Source organism: Rhinolophus sinicus, chromosome 3, assembly GCF_057876585.1.
Source record: "Rhinolophus sinicus isolate RSI-liver-muscle chromosome 3, RSI-T2T, whole genome shotgun sequence".
Taxonomy (NCBI): domain Eukaryota; kingdom Metazoa; phylum Chordata; class Mammalia; order Chiroptera; family Rhinolophidae; genus Rhinolophus; species Rhinolophus sinicus.
In genome coordinates, this window is record NC_142503.1 from 153,948,839 (window position 1) to 153,968,894 (window position 20,056).

General features: G+C 30.7%; 1 protein-coding gene across 5 annotated transcripts in view; it reads right to left on the minus strand.

The window, feature by feature from the left end:
- The window catches only part of VPS13C (vacuolar protein sorting 13 homolog C), a 170,011-nt gene that overhangs the window by 67,599 nt on the left and 82,356 nt on the right, over nt 1–20,056 (minus strand). For all 5 annotated transcript variants that reach the window (XR_016020863.1, XM_088797257.1, XM_088797256.1 and 2 more), the window contains 15 exons: nt 19,300–19,403; nt 18,947–19,114; nt 18,135–18,439; nt 16,410–16,557; nt 15,587–15,695; nt 11,978–12,111; nt 10,118–10,274; nt 9,002–9,081; nt 8,500–8,559; nt 7,658–7,814; nt 5,223–5,339; nt 3,828–3,931; nt 3,251–3,418; nt 1,760–2,064; nt 647–794 (listed from right to left, as the gene is read on the minus strand). Coding sequence is in view for 4 of the 5 variants with exons in the window: in XM_088797257.1 (XP_088653383.1) it covers nt 647–794; nt 1,760–2,064; nt 3,251–3,418; nt 3,828–3,931; nt 5,223–5,339; nt 7,658–7,814; nt 8,500–8,559; nt 9,002–9,081; nt 10,118–10,274; nt 11,978–12,111; nt 15,587–15,695; nt 16,410–16,557; nt 18,135–18,439; nt 18,947–19,114; nt 19,300–19,403 (2,264 nt within the window). In the remaining variant the exon portion in view is untranslated. The remainder of the gene's footprint in view (nt 1–646; nt 795–1,759; nt 2,065–3,250; nt 3,419–3,827; nt 3,932–5,222; nt 5,340–7,657; nt 7,815–8,499; nt 8,560–9,001; nt 9,082–10,117; nt 10,275–11,977; nt 12,112–15,586; nt 15,696–16,409; nt 16,558–18,134; nt 18,440–18,946; nt 19,115–19,299; nt 19,404–20,056) is intronic.

The window sequence follows — 20,056 nt, forward strand, 5'->3', positions numbered from 1 at the left end:
TAATCACAAATATCCAAAATCATTAAATTACTAAGTTTTTATTTGTTTTTCTCACACTATTTGTTTAGTCACTCTCTCACATACCCTATTCCTTACTGTTTGGCTTCAACAATTTCACACACAGGGGCACAAGAATCATAGGATTCCTACACAGCCATGACTATCTTCGACCAGTATCATCCTTTCCTGTGAGTCTACACATGACGTACTAACTACACAATTAAAACTTTTTCTTTAATTATATGCTTATCAAATAAATATATTCACTATTTAAATGTCTACTTTTCTAATTAAAAGAGTGCTTTTATACATTAAAAATACTACTAAAGTGCTTTGAATGTAGTAGTTAAATATCGTTTTATACTGTCCTACAATTTAACTGCCTTAAAACATTAGAATTTTCCAAAATTACTAATATTTTCAGTAGACTCCAAAAGGTTTTATCTCAGACTTCTTGCTGGCTTTACCAAATATTTAACTAAAATGAAACAAAGAAAAGTGTGGGAAACTAGAATGACTTCATTTGCAGTTAACAAAGTATTCCTTTTTAATATATCATCACTTCTGATGTACACTAGAACTGCACTATGGTCAATGATAAAAGCCTATCTAGCAATTTTCATACATTTTATATGTATATACTTACCTGCATAGGTTTTAGTTTTCCTTTTATCTCCATCCCTGGAATTTGCACATACCATGCTGCTGCTAAATTTCGCTGTATAGACAAAAGCATGTTGACTGGTTTTAAAATTTCAATGTCATGTTTTGGCAAGCCATCCTGCAAGATAGTTCTGAAAGATAAACAAGAATTTATTTTGTATTTTTGAAATTATATTTTAAAATGAAGACTATCATATTATGTAACAGTTTCCACATAGGATTGTCCTAAACATTGAAAGCTTATATCAAAATTCTTTTAGAACATGCTTCTCTTCACAAACCAACTGAATCAGAACAAATCAAGTTTACACACAGAGCTACCTAAAACAAAGCCTTTATAATGCTGACTTCAAAGACAAATTTCACAAAGTATGTCTATTGCATTATTAACTAGTTTTTACAAGAAGTATTCAATATAAACAACTAGCACAATGTTATACAAATAAATGCTACATCCTCCTAAAAATGGAGGACAAAGAAAGTGATAGTCTACTTAGGCCTTAGTTTTGTTACTGGTATTTCTCCAAACTCAAAGGGAAAAATTCACCAAACCCAGAAGTTAAGCAAACATATCATACTTGTCATTTCTAGCTTGCCTGCCCACAACCATTTGTACAACCAAATAAATACTCTTGTCATTCAACATAGCCAGCACTACCCCACTGGGACTCAATAACCTTTTATATACTTCACTGAGAATTCCCAAATGTGACAAAGTGCACAAATAAGAAATAAATCTTAAATTTTATTACATTTTAAGAAGTTTTCTCCCATCTACAGAAAATAGTTATGTGCAAAGCAAAAATAATAATAAAAATAAATCTAAATTAAGTATTATTGAATAACTTGGAACTTTATAATAGGAAATGTTTATAAAATGGAAAAAAAATCACATTATAAACCTAGAAAGAAAAAAAATACAGATTCTATGAGGTACACTGCTATTAACCACTGACCAAACACCAACAGTCAAGACTTCATAATTAGGGAAAAAAAGGAATGAGAACCACAAATCATTAGAGTATGTTACCCCTGACAAAAAGTATGAAAATTCTATTTACACTAAGTAATACACAATGGAAGTATATATTTATACCTGGAGAGCTTTAATTGAGTGAGTTGGATGTTCATTTTGTCAATGACTGGGGGAAGAGAATAATGTTCCATAGGAACTAAACTAAATTTGTTTTCAACTCTGATTAAACCCAGATCTGCTATGACAGCATTAGATGATACTGAAGACTGAGGAATGATAATAACTGGTGCTTTCAAATTGATATCCATCAAAAGGCGGAAACTCTTTTGAGCCAAGTCTTTCATACTGGAAGCAGCTCTCTCTGCAGCCTGTACTGTAGCTGCACTCAAAGCTTCTTTGGCAGTTTGGAAATTGTTGAGGAAGTTCTGTTGGAAGAGACTGATATTTAGAGTTCCCTCAAAACAGGATTCATTTTAAAAAGGAAAACCTTTAAAAATTATTTACTTTAAAAAGAAAAACTAAATAAAAAGGTAATATAAAAGAGATGTTTTTTACGATTGTGTGGAGACAGCAAAGTCTAGAAAGACATGCTCTGAAATATTAACAGTAACTTGTAGGAAAGAAAAATCCTTTAACTTTCATTTTATATATTTCAGAATTATTTGGTTCTTACGATAGATTTTGGTAACGATTTTTTAAATCTCCTTTTCACTCATGAATGTTGGTCATTTTAAATTCAAAATTAAATAAAAAGTTGGAGGAGAGCACTTTACATCTCCAAAAGTATGTTCAATTCTATACCTCTTGATCACAGGAATAAAGTTTATTCTTAGAAACTAAGGTTTCTAAGCTTATTTATGAAGATTTTTTAAAGTATACTCAAGTAGAAGATGCTTAAATGTCTACAATCTTGCAATCATTAATAAGAATCAAAACTTCTTTATTTAGAGTAAGATGTACTTCATCTCAATTTTCACTTTTTCCCAATGAAGATCATTCTTAGAAGTAATATTCTTAATGCTCATCTGTTAGTAATAGAAAGCAACTTAAACTCCCCCACTCCAAATGAATTACTTTCCAGAAAAATAAAACAGAATTGTTTGTTTAGGTAGAAGTCCATGACCTGTAAGCTTTGATTTATGTCCCTGCTAAGAGGCATAGGCAAATTTAAACTCTTTAGCCCACAACACTTACATGTAAATAAAAGACTTTAATGGCCTTATTGGTCACAGTTATAATCAAAAGCAGTAAGTTCCAATATTAGTCTTTCAAATGCCTGATAAGCTCCTTAAAAAATTCTTTTAGTTCAATACCTTTGAGCGTATTTCATAAAACAAATAACACTAAAATACCCTAAAATTTTTAAACAGTACTTTTAAAATATATAAATATGGAAATGTACAGCATGATAATTTGTATGTTCAAAAATAATAACAAAAATTCATTTGATTATCCATCATGCAAAAGATTTCCTTAACTATAATATTCTGTTCAGCATTTGGGTGTTTATCATACCATCCTATTAGTAAAGATTTTGACTAGGTTCAGATGTTATAGACAAAGATATTTAGTCCTCAATGAAAAATAAATGTATTTTTTAAATAAACTTACCAAAAGAGACATGAAGAATTTATGAACATAAACAATCTGAATACAACCCACTTTGAGACTAAGTTTGCCATCTACTTTAGACATATTGGCATAGGCCTTTCCTTCTGTGGCATCTGGATAAAGAGTCATTTGGAACCTAAAGACTTCATCTCCCAAAATAGAGACAGCCTAAAAGCATTAAATTAACTGGTTATTACATTAAAACAGCTGTATTACTGTATTATTAATAAGTTTCCTTATTACAGAATCCTTGATATATGAAGCGCCGTTTAAAATCAACTTTCAACAAATTATTAGTTCAAAACATAATATTTGGCAATACATTTTTCCTATGCCCATAAAAATCATTTTACCAATGGACATATCAATCACCTAATTAATTGGTCAGAAATAACATACAAATCACCTGGGCTATATACAATGTGAAAGCAAACTATGACGCTATTCATGTCAAATCCCTAACAAAGTACCTGACACATGATACACAATTAATAAATATATATTGAACAGATGAATAAAGGCATCTCAAGCCCAAAGAAACAAAAAAATTTCAATATAGAAACCTATTTTTAAATACCTTTTTGTGAATGGACAGCAAATCAACATTCGTAACTATTATATCCTTAAGTCTGGCAAACATGTCAGTCTGCTTTGGCTTCACAGAAATAGAGGCATCCATTCCTGTGGGAAATATAACATTGACAAATTTTCTACCCAATCCAAGTGAACCAATTTAGTGGTATTTAAATCCAATAATACAGTACCAAGGTATAGAATGAACAAAAACTATTCACTATTAGACTTATTAAAGGTATCGACTTCTATGTATGTATAGATAGCTAAGAAAGATTATAATATCTTTAAGTGCTACAGACATCTGTTACATTAAAGTTGTAAAAATTTCAAAACAAAAGAAACCAAATTTCAAAGAAAATTACTCACAGGTTTCCAAATACAAATATCCTATACATTGGCAAGATTGGAAGTGGTAATTTAAGAAGACACACAATGTTTGTTGAATAATCATCCCATAAAAATTATCTCCTGAAAATTATTGCTCTGATAACTAAGCATACATGAATATAATTTGATGAATACCTGTTATTTTTTTAATAATAAATTGTATCTAAAATACAATCTTCTAAAACTTCTCTCCAAAAAAATTTTGTCATTCTCATCATTTCTACAAGCATGATTTCTAAAACTGCTCCTTAGTACAGCATGCCTGCAGCTAAGACCCACTAATGACCCAAACCATTACCATGCCATCCATAAAATAGATACTTAGTTATATTTGTTCAATGGAACTGATTTTTAAACCTTTAACTATTTACTATGTATCAGGCACTTTCTAAATATATGTAAACATGTAAACTTAATCCTCACAACAATGCCATGAATAATTATTATACATATTTTCATTTTACAGAAAAGGAAACACAGGCACAAAAAGATTAACTAATTTGATCAAGGTCAGCCACTAAGTGTTAGAGCCAATATTTGAACCTTGGCAGGCTGGCTTCGGAATCCATGGTATAATCTGAATTCACCCTTGTATCAAGCTGACAGTGGGTAAAGCTTGTAAAATTTATTTTAGAAACTTCTTTTCCTGATGCTATATATACACAAAACACAAGGACAATAAGGATAATAACATTTTCTTTACTCAGCGAAATGTTATCATGATATTCACTGAACAGTTTAAAGTTACATTATTCTGAAAATGCAAACAGAACATAAGAGGTTAAGCCTAATTCTGAAATTCTTTAAATACATAATGTCTCGTGTCAGCCATGAATCATAATAATAAATTTACTAACATTTCAAAGTATATCTTTGAAAAATCTGTATAAGTCTTCAATATAAGTAAATCAAAAGATGACTTATGAGAAATCTACCATTCACAAGCTCATTCTCCTTAGAGGTCTATGTAAAGAAACAGAATTACTTACGTTAAGGAATAATTACTCACCGTGTATTCTAATATCTGCAACGTTACACTTCTGATCACAGACCAAGACATTAAATGAATTTAATTCAGCTATAATCTTTAAATCAAACACATCATTTTCCGGAGTATTGCTGGATACTAAAAGGTAACAGAAACCCTGTGATTAGCAAACTGCAAAGATAATATATGTAAGACAAAATAATCTCAAATTCACTAACATAACAGTACATTATGAACTATGAAGAACCAAAAGGCCCTCCATTAAGATTACATGTAATTGGGGGAGCCGGTTAGCTCAGCTGGTTTAGAGCATGATGTTCGTAACACCAGGGTTGCCAGTTCGATCCCTGCATTGGCCAGTGTGAGCTGCGCCCTCCACAACTAGATTGAAACAACTACTTGACTTGGAACTGATGGGTCCTGGAAAAACACACTTAAAATAAATTTGAAAGTTAAAAAAAAAAAAAAATACTGTTAAAAAAAAAGATTACATGTAATTAACATAAATTTTGAATCAATTTTCAAATGCCAATCAGATAAAAACTAGCATGTTCCCTTCCAAATTAACAATAAAGGTAGCCTTTAATAGCACCTTGACAGTACAATTTGCTAGACAGAAACTTTATTATGATTTTTCTTCTGGGAAAAGAAATCCTCTGTAATAGAATTCTAGAATTCTTTGGGGGCCAAATTTTTATTTTTATTTCTTTTAAATGTGTATCTTTCATGATCATTTTGACTTCTGGGGAAGATCCAGAAGTCACACTGTGCCAGATCCGGTTCCAGGAAATAAGGTAATGTTTTTTATTTGACAGAAATTGCTGTATACCAGAAGCGAAGTGTGACACAGAACATTGTCATGATGGAGAATGATTTATGGCACACTTTATTATTTATTTATGTATTTATTTGTTTGTTTGTTTGTTTAAGGAGGGCGCAGCTCACAGTGGCCCATGTGGGAATGGAACCGGCAACTGTGGTATTATTAGCACCATGCTCTAACCAACTGAGCTAACCAGCCACCCCCCAAATTTTTATAATTTTATTCCTTTTCATATCATATATTAGATAAAAGAATATTTCATGAAAAACTGAAATAGTGATAATTAATAAAATGCAATTAATTATGACACATAAATACATATTAACTGTAGAATCAATTTCTCTAGATTGTATCCTGTTTCTCCATGAAAAATCATAAAATAAATTCTATGAATTCTATGAGAAATGAACATAAAGGGCTAAAGTTTAAAAAAATACACAAAAAATATTTTATAATGTGTGTGTATGTGTATAAGAATCACAATCAAATGGATTCTGTTAACCTACTATAGTCCAGGTCCAAACTGATAAATTTAAGATATATTTTCTTAGAGATCTATTTTGCTTGAGGAAAACAGATCTTTTCCCATAAAGCTGTAAAAGCCTGGGGACATCAGTCCTTAACCACTAAGATGATAATGGGTTTTTCTTCCTTACGATTTAAAATAGCATGAACAAACCATAAAAACCAACTATAGAGCATAATTGGAAGACTGTTTCTTTGGATAATTTCCTTGTAGTTTATTGTGAACTTAAACACTGCTTTTTCATTTATTCAATTATGTGTGTGTGTGCATGTGTGCATGTACGTATTATACAAATATTTCCATAAATAGTAATTAATGTAACAACTACATTAAAGAAAAAGAAAGTAAAACTTTTTTACTCGAGTTTATAACAAAAGCATTGCTCTGCTCCCTAGTTAAAAGAAAAATGCTGATCCTTGAATCAGATCAATTACTAACAGTTTTACACTTTAAAGATGCTAGTAATATAGATGTAACTCAAACAGGTAATGTACTGGATGTTAGATATTAACATCATATGATAAGAAAGAAAAATCATTAAAATGATATTTGGCTGAAAAACAGTTCTTCACTCAGGATACATCACATCTAATATTTCATAGCACAAGTCACACGCTTGAGGAACATGTGTCCACATCCGCATGTGATTTAAATACAGTTTTGGTTAGAGACCAAAGTGAGTCTGTCTCTTCCATGAGATTCTTCCTTTTGTGCCCTAGGAAGCACTTAAAATTGTTGAGCACCAAGGAGGTTTTCCTGACTGACTGACTGGACCTTTGTTACTGTGCATGATTGTATTCATATTTTAATTTCGTCCTTTCTCACTTTCACTAAAGGCTGCAAAGTACATATAACTTTATTTAATGTAAAAGCTAGACAGTGAAGTCAAATATAAATACATGATTAATATTAAACATTTATTTAAAATCCCTCCCTAAATTACCCTGTAACACCGTTAAGAATAAAATTTGCTTTGACACTAACCTAATCTGTCAGAGCAGCTGTAACATTAAAGAGCTAAATATGTGTCTTAGCTTGAAAATACAAATTATTATATGATTAAAGTTCAGACAGAAAGTATGAGACCATGACTCAAAAGTTAATTACCAGCTTTGACAATGATACTTCTGGATTCTCCCACAAGTGGTTTCAGCTCAGATTCCTTCTCAGAGGGTTCAGAGGATGGAACAGCAGATGATAAAAAACTCATAAGGGACAGTAAAGCTTCCAAATGAAGTACTAAGTCTAAGGATGAAAATGAAACCTAAGATAATAAACAATTAGAAAGGTAGATTTCAGATATGGTAACATTTTTATGTTAAGCTTCAACATACACAAGCAGCACAAGAATAGTTCAATTAAGGACCTTTTGTATTTTTTAAGAAAGAACTATTACAGTTATCAATCTTTACTGTATTTGAACCTCAACAGAGCTTGATCGGTTTTAAGTAAAGCTATAGGAAGTATTATCAGGCCTTAATTCAGTCACATTAATATAGTTCCAAGATAGACTATGTATGCTCTATACAGACAACACAGACTGGACAATGTCTATACTGAGTCATGCTTTTAGCTTTGTTCTTAAATTTATTCTCATCCTAAAATCAATATATAATTCAAATGTTTCATGCTTCCATCAATGCTATGCCAAATAACCATAGTGAACAAAATTTCCTTAAATAGTACATTATTTATGTATTCAACAAGTAATCATTAATTCATATTTGAGAAACAAATAATCTTGTAAGAAATCAAATCACCTCTTTTAAGAATTTTATTTCAACTCTATATCAATTATTAATATATTTAGCTACAAGATTATATCTATTATTATTATTGCCACTGTTATTTTAATTTTAGAATTTACAATCACACAACTGAAGATGGCTATGAAGCTGGATTTATTCATTAACATAACTCAGCCTTATAGTAAATTAGAAAAGATTTACCTTCAGTCTCTGTTTGGTATTGTCATGAATGGTTTTAAATTCTGGTCCATCACTGTCTGCCTACAAATAATGGAGGATAAAACCACTGGGTTACAAACACTAAAAATTATATATATTCTTTACTTTTCCAAGTATGCTATGAAAATACTGTATTTCTTAAAGGCAAAGAAGACCATGCCAAAAAAATACACCACATAAGCATTTCTCAGATTCTACAGAAGCAAAACTCAAATGCTAAAAGCAGAGGAGAATGCTAGTATACCCAGATCATAACAAACTTTGCTTTGAATTATAATGGAACTTTATATGCTCCCACTTATTCAAAAACATACGGTAACTCAGAAGGTTATGAGATTATCCTGGACTGTCAGTTGCTTGCAAAACTCACTATAATTAACCAGTTTTAGAATAAAAGATTTTCGGGGATAAAAATTGAAATATTAAATATGAGGGAACTGCGTAACTTCATATACTAAAGAATCCTAGAAATAAAACTAGGTACCTTTGTCAATAACATTTTCAGAAGGTGTTGATCAGTTATATTAGAAGAGTTAATAATGTGAAGAGGCTCTCCTTTAGAGTCTAAAAGAGAAAAAAAGAGGGTAAATCCATCAAGTCTTTTAAACATTTCAAACGTATTTTAGAAACAAACCAGTCATTTATACAAATGTATGTTTGCCAAAACTCATAGTTGTACACCAAAAGAGTGAATGTTATTGCATATAAATCATACCTCAATAAAATTGAATTTGAAAAAAAATTAATTTCATTAAAAAAAAAAAACCAGTACCAGCCAATTACAACTGTTGTAACATTTGGTACTACTGGCATAAGTCATTTCAATAAATCAGAATATGTTAAAAAACAAAGCTATAAAATACATAAACTAGGGATTATTCTCCATATAAATTTGCTTCACTTCAAGTTACCCCAAAGAGTTCCTGTAAACTTTAAACACCCATAGCAACTTTAAAAGTTGGCTTGATCCAATTTACAAAGTGAATATGAAAAATTGAGGATGCTCGCTGACGAATAACTTAGTATTTATTGGGGTTAAGAGAGTGTGACTACAAGATGATGTTAAATTATTCCTCTATACATTTCTGTAGTGTTTAATTTTTATGTTTACATATATATATCAATGCCATCAAAAACAAATAAAAAACCACTGATGTAATTCAAAAACAAATAAAAAACAAGCAAAAAGTTACTTCCTATTAAATGTACTCACGTTTTTAAAAAGGGCCCCTGGACTGTATACCTGGGTATTGTACATCGGTTCTAATTTCCTAATATATCAGTTTTCACAGTATAATTATTATGAAATGTTGTCTTTTATATGTACTGTAGTGTTATGTGTAGACGTTGAAGACAAATGCGCTTCATTTTCTTTTAGATACATTCGATTTCATGCTAAATATAGATATACTTAGGTATAATCTTATTTATGATAAATAACTACATAGATAAATTTTTATATATAAAATTCCTTTGTATTAATGTAACAAATTTAAACTAAATTATGGTGCCACTAATAAACATGCTTAATGTTGATTAAAAAGTAGGGACTATATGCCTATTACATGGATAATTTACACAGACTATACTTCATACTTACCAGTAAACTCAAAACATCGCATACTAATTTTTTTTAGATAAGCTTCAGCTGTTAGGTCATAGGTTTTTACTCTAGCTTCCACTCCAAGCTGGAACACATTTAGTTCATATAAAGGCCTTCCTTTCTTTTCTGCTTTTTTCATCAAAGTAATCACAACCTAGAAAAAAAGCACCAGCATTACCACAAATAATTTCACTATGTACAATGAAGACAAATCAACAACTTAATAACCCCAAATTTCACACAATGTAAAGATGTTTACTTCTACTTGTTCCTAGAAATTGCTTAGTACTATTTATTTTGCAAGGCACATTTACTCCTTCAGACTTTTAAAGCACTGCCACTATGTTCTAGTAGTTCTCAAGGTAAAGTTAAAAAAAATAAGTAAGTCTACCTAATTCCCAGAAGTCCTAGTCTGATGGCCTTTCATCTGAAAGGCCGTAAGATAAATGGTTAATTTTTATAGTACTCCTAAGGCAAGGGTTTTCAATCTTGACACCACTGACATTTGGGCTAGATAATTCTTTATAGTGGGGAGCAGTTCTGTGCACAATAGAATGTTTAGTGGCATCACTGGCCTCTACCCATTGGTTGCCAGTAGCTTCCTTTACCCAGATGATGACAACCGAAAACATCTTCAGGTAATGACAAATACCAGCCTAAGACAGAGAGTGTAAATTGCTTTCCCCTACCTCAATCACTCTCCCTAGGAAAGGGAACTGTAATAGTACAAATTACAAATGATATTAAAAAGAACTTATATATTTTCTATGTAGATATGTTAATGAAACCCATTTGCAAATAGAATGATTCATCTATCAATGTTTCAATTATCAAAGCTTAAAAATCTTAACTCTAAATATTAACCAGAAAAACAGCAGAAGTTTAACATGAAAGAAGTTAGTTTCAAAACTTGCATTTCAAATCAAAAGGTAGAACTCATTTGTTTATTATTAATTATTATTAAAAGTTTATTATTTTTAGCTCAGGGAAAAGAATATAACCTTTATACAACTATTTAATGATGAAGAGATTTTGGAGGAAGTTCTTACATGTCCCTGTATCCACTATGCTTTCTAACATACTCACATCTTTATGCCTGCTCCTCTTTCAACCTTGTCCCAGCCCCTTTCCTGGTCCCCTTTTCTCAGGATGCATCTTACTCTTCTTTAAAAACTCAGCTCAAATGTCGCTTTCTCCAGGAAATCTTCCCTGCCCCACCCAGACTGCTTAGACGCCCCTCTCCCTACCATCATTGCCACGAGCTCTACTGGGCACGTCTTTAATGGGAGCACTAACAAAAATTTTAATTGTTTGTTTTCTTGTTAGAGTTCAGAGTCTATGCCTTTTACCTCTGCATCCTACATTTAGCACATGCAATGAATACCTGTTAAGTGTGTGCATACAAAAGAGGAAAATAAATTTAATTTTCCCTCAAGATTCTGCAGATGAAAAGCAGATAGTGGTAATGGAACATTTTTAAACTGTACACATATTGTGTTTTACTCTCTTAAGGGTGTTTAAATTTGCAAAGGATTACTCTATCTCTGTTTTCCTTTCCTGCCTTTCCTACATAAAATCAAAAGCAAGCCACATTCCAACTGTCCTAAAATCATTTGGGAAGCATGTTAGAGGACATGCTATCATTTTCCCTATGAAATATTATATCCCTCAAATATAACTCATCTTTAACAAACTCTCAAAATGTAAAACACTAGTGCTACATACAAATTATAAATAGCCTATGTAAGATTTTTTTCATCCATTATCAATAATCTACAAGTTTATTTTAGTGGAGGTAATTCTAAGTGTCCATTATTTATTCATCTTACTTTATAAAAACAGATGAAAATTACAAACCTCTTTGATTTCAAAATTCAGCAGCATATTAATGATGTCTACAGATCTAATTTCTTCTACTCCAGCTGTTAAAGTACCTTGTGAATTATGCACATCTTGTGAGGCAGAGATTTCAAGTGGCTCTTTAATTTCACCTAGAGGTGTTTAAAAGAAATTCATTCATTTCTATTCACACATTTCTTCCACAAATACTGATTGAGGACTTATATGAGTACTCTGGACCTGGTGCAGGTACTGAAAATCCACAAATCAGTAATACACAGCTCCAGCCTTTAGAAAGCTCATACCTTAATAGAAGAGACATACATTTAAGATAAAAACAAATAAAATAAGCAGGCTACACTTAATCATATTAAGTGGACAAATGTTAATAGACTCTCTAAATAAAATGCACAGAAAGCACAGAAGTAGGCATGACATTGTTATGGGGAGGTCAAGAAAAAAGTAACAGGGAAGTTATCATTCAAGTAGAGCTGAAGGAACTCCTCACACAGAGGAGACAGTCCAGGAAAAAAGAGAGAAGGCTGTGGAAAACACAGAGAGGTAACATCCTGAGATATTTTGCAAACAGAATGGAGTTTTTTTTATGGTTAAATCATGAAGAGGATAACAAAAGTTAAGGCTAGCAAAGAAAAAACCACGGGGTGGTGTTTAGAGCTTCTTATGCCATACCAGAAGCAAAAGTAAAGCTATATAAATATGATGGTGTCCTAAAATTCACATACTCTGAAATTGCTTTCTAAACTATAATACACAAAACTATTAGGTTGGTGTAAAAGTAATTGTGGTTTTCGCAATTATTTTTAACCTTTTAAACCACAATTACTTTTGCACCAACCTAATAGCTGTCACTTGCTAAATGCTTGCCTCTGTGCTAGACACTGTACTAAGGGTTTTAGATGGATTGTCTCATTTAATTCTTATAACAACCATTTGAGATAAAAACTTTATTACCCTCATTTTACAGATGAGCTAACTGAAGTTCCTATAGATTCAGTACCTCGCCAAGTGTAAACTACATCAGAAATCCAGACAGAAAACCACTGCTATTATTACCTTTGAGAAAGCAATGCATACATAGGGCAAGGTTTCTTAACTACCACCTATTCGAAGCACTATTCCAAATATAATGTGACATGGGGGAAATACTTCCAGCAAATACTTTGCTTTTATAAAACAATTCCTAGAATAAGCAAAGTTTTCAAATAGGAAATAAAAAGCACTGATGATTTTTAAAAATGGTATTTTGGAATTCACAAAAATTAATTCTATTCACACGCCATTAAAATAGTTAAAAGGCAAACCATAGAGAGGGAAAGATATTTCTACACATATACCAACACATATATACATATAGCACACATAAGCAGCAAAGAGCTTATATCCAAAATTAATAAAGAACTCCTATATATCAATTAGAAAACAGACAAAATCTTAAAAAAAAAAAAAAAAAAAAGAAATCCAAGGGATTTATACAAAAAGAAAATAGACAAATATCTCAATAAAAATAATGGTCAATAGCCTTGAATATTCATGTCACAAAAGAGGATATCCAAATGGCAAATAAGCATATGAAAAGATTTTCAATTTAATTAATAATCAGGGAACAAATGAAAACCATAGAGATACCACTGTATATCCTCTAGGACAGCTAAATTTTAAAAGATTGACAATATCAAAAACTGGTAGGAATGAAACAACTCATACATTGCTTATAGGAAGGTAAACTGGTACAACCACTTGAAAATCTGTTTGGTATAATTTGGAATAAATTACTGAAACTAAACATAAGCTTACATATGACCCAGTAAGTCTACTAAGTCATATATATAACTATGCCAAACGATATTTACAATAACATTCATGACAATTTTATCCATGGTATTCAAAAGCTGGAAACAACCCAAATGTTCATCAAATGTAGAACAGATAAAATAAAATTTTGATACAGTCATATAATGAATATGGTACAAGGATAAAAAGAACAAACTACTGATACATAGAACAACATGCATGAATCTCACAAACAGAATGTTGAATGAAGGAAGTCAAAAACTAAAGAGTAAATTCTATATGATTCCATTCATATGAAATTCACAAAGAAGCAAAACTAATCCATGGAATTACAAGTAACTACAGTAGTTAATTCTGGGTGGATTTGGGGGTAACGTGGGCATTTGGTACTGACTGGGAAGGAGCATAGGAAGACCTTCTGTGGTGCTATGCTGGAAATGTTCTATATCTTAATCATGATGATTATACTGGTGTAGCCATATGTAAAAATTCACTGAACTGTACACTTAAGATACGTACATTTTACTGTATAAATTAACATACAGTAAAAAAAGGGCTTTTTTCCTAGTTTTGCTTTTATTTATTTTTGTTTTAATTGAGATCTAAGTGACATATAACATATTAGTTTCAGCTAAACAAGTTTTTTAAAATTAAAAAATACAGTGAGATACCATTTTTCACTTAGCAAACTGGCAAAAATTTAAAAATCTGATAATATATTATGTTAGAAAAAGTATATATAAAAAAAAACCTGGTAGGAGTGCAAAATTAGTACAAGTTCTATGGAGGGCAATTGGCAAGATCTGTCAAAATTGACATGATTTTATTAAATGTATTAATTAAATTATTCATTTAATTTAATGTTAATTAAATACTTTTAAATTGACAGTCTTGGTATTTCCCCTATACATATATATGTATGTGTAAAAGTGTATGTACAAAGACATTCAGTGCAACAAGTTAAGAGTGAAAGACTGAAGACAACTTGAAAAGTCCATCAACAGGAACTTTCTAAATAAATTATAATACTTCCACAGAGTTTAATACCAGGCAGCCATTAAAAAGAACGAGACAGTTCTATAATGTACAGATAGATATAAGAAGATATCAAATGACCACCAAGATCTACTGTCAATTAAAAAATAGCAAAGTGCAGAAATACACAAACATACACATACATACACATATATACACACATGGAAGATGGTACCATTTGTTTAAAAAAATTAAGATGATATACATGTATGCGTATATGCATACACAAAAAACAGCTTAAAAAAAACAAGTCTGGCAGTTACTTTGCCTTTCAGTCAAAAAGGCCATTGTAATTAATAATTTAAATTCTCTTTGCATTTTTATTGAAGTACAATTTTTTTCAGTATCTTTGCTGAATGAAAATTTACCAACTATTTCAATTATTACAGATTTTTACTACTAACCCTTATTTAAAAATCAGAACAAGTATGCTACCATGGCCTAGTGCCAACCTAAAATGTTTTCTTCTATACATGCAAATTCAGTAATTATTCCAGGAATCAACCATTGATCTGAAACTCTCCTTTATGGCCTCCTCCTAAATTATGCAACTTAGAAAAAGTCTGAAATTGTAACTGACTATTTGTTTAACTAAAAACTAAACTATGGTTTTATGCAGTAGCATCTTTTCTAAATAATACAAATCTCAATTTGTAAATTTATATTTACAAATAAATATCATTTACAAAAATACATATGGAATTTTTAATGTCTGTCTCCCCTACTAAATCGTAAAATAAATAGACACATGTATTATGCCACCTACTGTCAGCCTCTTACCTGTCTGTTGTATTCTTGGTTTCACTTTATTCAGGTCTTCAGTAGCCTCACCAAGATTTTCTGCTAGTATTTTAAATAAAAGATTAAGATCTTCTTGATTTAGACTAACCTACAAAACATTAAAAGAAAAGATAAATATATTTCATTTTAAAATGCAGTAATTTTAATACAGAAAATAACAAAACATTAAAAATAGAATAATCTTAACACTGACAGAAAAATTATATATTCATATTCAAGTATTTCACTACTCATTACATGTTAAAATTTTTATTTTCAAAGAAAGAACTTAGAGAAAAACAATGTGATATATGAGTCCATATCGGTTCCGTCTACTTAACTTATAAGATCTTTAGTGAAAGTTCATAATTCAAGAAATATGATCATTTTTTAAAAAGCGACAAATTAAGAGAACACATAAATTCCACGTTTCAAACAATAACAATCTGAATGAAATAAAAAGGTAATCTTCAATATAAAAAACAGGCATTTCCTTCAGTGCTATAATTATCTTTGTTGGACTTAGATATCCCTAAAATGTATGTATATACAATATGTAAAATGAGATGTAATATAATATACTGATAAATGAGATGTAATATAATAACTGACATAAAGATCTCTGCTATTATGTACATAGAGCAAATTTAAAAGTTAAGTAACACTTAACTGAAGATTAAAATCTACTAAAAATAATAAAGATCTTGTTGGACAACATCATACATCCATCAATAAAAAATTCTACATTTTATTTGGATTTATACTGAAATGGCTTCAGAGTCTAAAATTTTAAAAGCAAAGTTTTTTTCACTCACATACTTACATTCATTGTCTCAAGATGTCCTTTAATTTCCACAACAGGAACCTTGTGGTACCAAGATGCCGCTAGATTCCGATTTACAGAAAACTCCAAGTTAATTGGGTGCAACAGCTGAATATCAGGATGGGAGATGCCAGGCTGGATCACTGTCCTAATAAAAATACAATTGATATACATGCATAAACATAGGGGAGAAATGCAATATATCATTAAAAAAAAAACAAAGTCAAAAGTTGATGCTCTAAACATTGATTTGAAACGATGCTATATGAGTGTTTTCTAAACTCAGTCTATAGTGAACTTAATCTATACTACATTAGCAGGGACAGATTAAAATATATGATATATAATTTATAAATGACTCACCTATAAAGAAAACTTTTTTCTTTAAACAGAAGATAGGTGACAAACAATAAATTTTAAAAAGAAATTCATAATTGTTGACGATACGTTGGAAATCATTAAATACAGTTGTTCAAAAACTGATATGTGCATTGGTACAGAAATTAGAGAAAAAAATGGCAAGATGAACAGTTACATTCCCTAAGGAGTTTCAGAAAGCTCTTCACCAGGAAGGATATTTTCTGGACTTGCCTCATAATCATTCCTTTTTCACTCAGGATAATTAACTCTCTTCGGATGGGGTAGAAATTCACTTTAAAATGAATTATGTACACTTTCAGGTGTCCTCTGGTATGGACACCTACCAATATATCATTACTTACACAGTATTCCTGCCCAAAATGTGTTAAGTTCAATTAAATCATAAAGAATCACCAGACAAAATCAGATTGAGAGCTGTTCCATGAAACAACTAGACTGTATTCTTCAGAACTGTCATCATCATGAAAGACAGAGAAAGGCTGAAAGAAAAGCTACTCCAGAACAAATGTCTATCAATATAGAAATCCCCCACAGTAGTGTAGGACACAATTAAATGTTATATGTGATGCTGGATTAAGAAAAAAATTGCTATAATAGACATTCTTGTAACAACTGGTAAAATCTGAATATTGACTGCACATTACATAAGATTATTTTGTAAATGTTAAATTTCCAGAATTTATGTGGAATTTGCATTGACTGTGGTTGTGTGAGAGGATAAATGTCCTTGATCTTAGGAAACATATGCTAAAGTATTTAGGGGCAAAGAGCTAAGATGTCTATTCTCAAGTGGTTTAGCAAAAATGTTTCAACTTCCAGTTATAAAATAAATAAGTCCTGGGGACATAATGGTGACTATAGTTAATAACACTGTATTGTATATTTGAAAGTTGCTAAAAGAGTAGATCTTAAAAGTTCTCATCACATGAAAAAAATTTTTGTAACTGTGTGGTGATGGATGTTAACTAGACTTACAGTGATCACTTTGCAATATATATAAATATTGAATAATTATGTTGTATACCTGAAACTAATATAATGTTATATGTGCATTATACTCTATAAAAAATAAAAATTTGTATAATGTTTTAAATTCTAATAATATGCATATACATAGAGTTAAAACAAATGTAAACAATTGGTGAATGTAGGTAAAGAATTATGGGCACGTTCATAATACTATTTTTGCAATTTCTATAGGTTTGAGATTTTTCAAAAGAAAAAGTTGATATAAAAAAACTGTTCTGTGCAATAGGAGTATGTTGGGTATAGATTTCAGAAATCATAAAATTTCATGGAAAATATTAAATAATATTTAAATCCATGATAATTGAAAGAGTATACCTAGAAAGCTTAAGCTTTGTTAGCTGCACATCCATCCTGTCAATTACTGGAGGGTTTACGCAGTCTTCAACTGATACCAGACTGAACTGATTCTGAACTCTGATTAACCCAAGATCTGCCACTACTGCACTGGTGGAAATGGAAGACTGTGGGATGACTATAACTGGTGCTTTCAAATCAATATTGATAGAAACTCGAAAACTCCTCTGGGCAAGATCTTTCACACTTGTCGCAGCCTTTTCTGCAGCCTGGGCAGTGGCAGCACTCAGAGCCTCTTTGGCTGTCTGGAAATTGTTCAGGAAGTTCTGCAGACACAAAATATAAAAGGAGAAGTTCAAACAGAAGACAAGCACATCATTAATAAAACCATCTTCTTTTTATTTGTGTACTATGGTAATTTTTTTCCAACAGCTATAACAACTTTCAGTTCAGTCCTATTTTTCTAGAGTTAAAAGGAATGACTGATTATCCATCCATATTTATGAGCTACCTGAGAAGGCTAATTATAATTACAGTTATATGGCTGAGGAAATGGAGAAAAAATCATTTTCAACAGTTTTTGTACTTGAGAATTTGGTTTCATCATGTTCTAGCAAAACTAGTAATTCCAGTTCTAGAAAAAAAAAATCATTAAAAGATTCAGATTTCAACTGTTAAAAAGAGGTTTTAATTTCTACATTAATACATAAATACTATCTATAATGAAAACAACACATATTCTAAAATCTAGTTTGTAAGATTTGCAGTCATAATTATCAGATTTACTTAAGTATTTCTAAGTTGTATAATAAATATATAAATAATGTTTTTACCAGAAGTGACATGAGGAATTTATGAAGATAGACAATCTGGATACAGCCAACATTCAATGACATCACACCATCCACCTTGGACATGTCAGTATAGAAATCCCCCTCAGTAGCATCTGGATACAAATCCAGGTTAAAACGGAAAACTTCATTTCCCATTATTGACACTGCCTGAAAAACACAGATTTGAATGTATTCCATCCAAGAGAATAATAAATCCCATCCTAAAAGGGTTTATACTTATAATCATTATAAAAACAAACATTTTTCTATCAAAATATATGTCACTAATATTTTTTAAAAATAACATCTCATATTCAGTCATCAAAAAATATTAACTATTTACTATCACCTACTTTTTTATGAACTGTCTTAGGATCAACATCTGTGACAATAATATTTTCCAGTCTGGCAAATAGAGACTGTTTTCTTGACTGAAGAGAAAGCGAGGAATCAAGTCCTTAAAAAATAAAAAAATAAATTATTATTATAATTTCTATAGGTCTAACAAAGTAAAACCTTAAGATGTTTCTTTCCATTGCATAATTTTATTTTGGGGGGTGACATTTTTAAAATTTTAGCAATGTTTGAACTCCCAATTGATAAATAAGTTGTGGTATTACATATTTTTAGTTTATAAACAATGGAATCTGTAAACTCATTAAAAAATAATTATCTGAATTTTCAACCTTCTAAAAAAACTTCATCTAGTGCAAATAGATTATTTTGGGATTTTAGTAAATCCTTTACACCTTATAATCCAGTTATTTACATAGAAGCTATAAAAGTTTCATGAATTAAATTCAGACTAGTAGATGCACTGCCAGTTTGGAAAAAAACCCTAGTTTTCTGATTTTTAAGTTCTTCAAAAATTTCATTAAACATATTCTTTACTTTAACCAAATCATACTGAGCTGGTAAATAAAGTCAGAAAAAGCTATATTAGTTATAGCAACTTTTGCCTAAAAGAACATAATGGGCTTACAAGTTCTGGTCTTCATTACAAGGCTGCTTTTCATTTGTACCAAGATAAAGCATATTCACAGACCTTTATCTGAATTCTAAAAGGACATGTAGCTCATCGATAGCATCCCTACATTGACCTAAGTAATT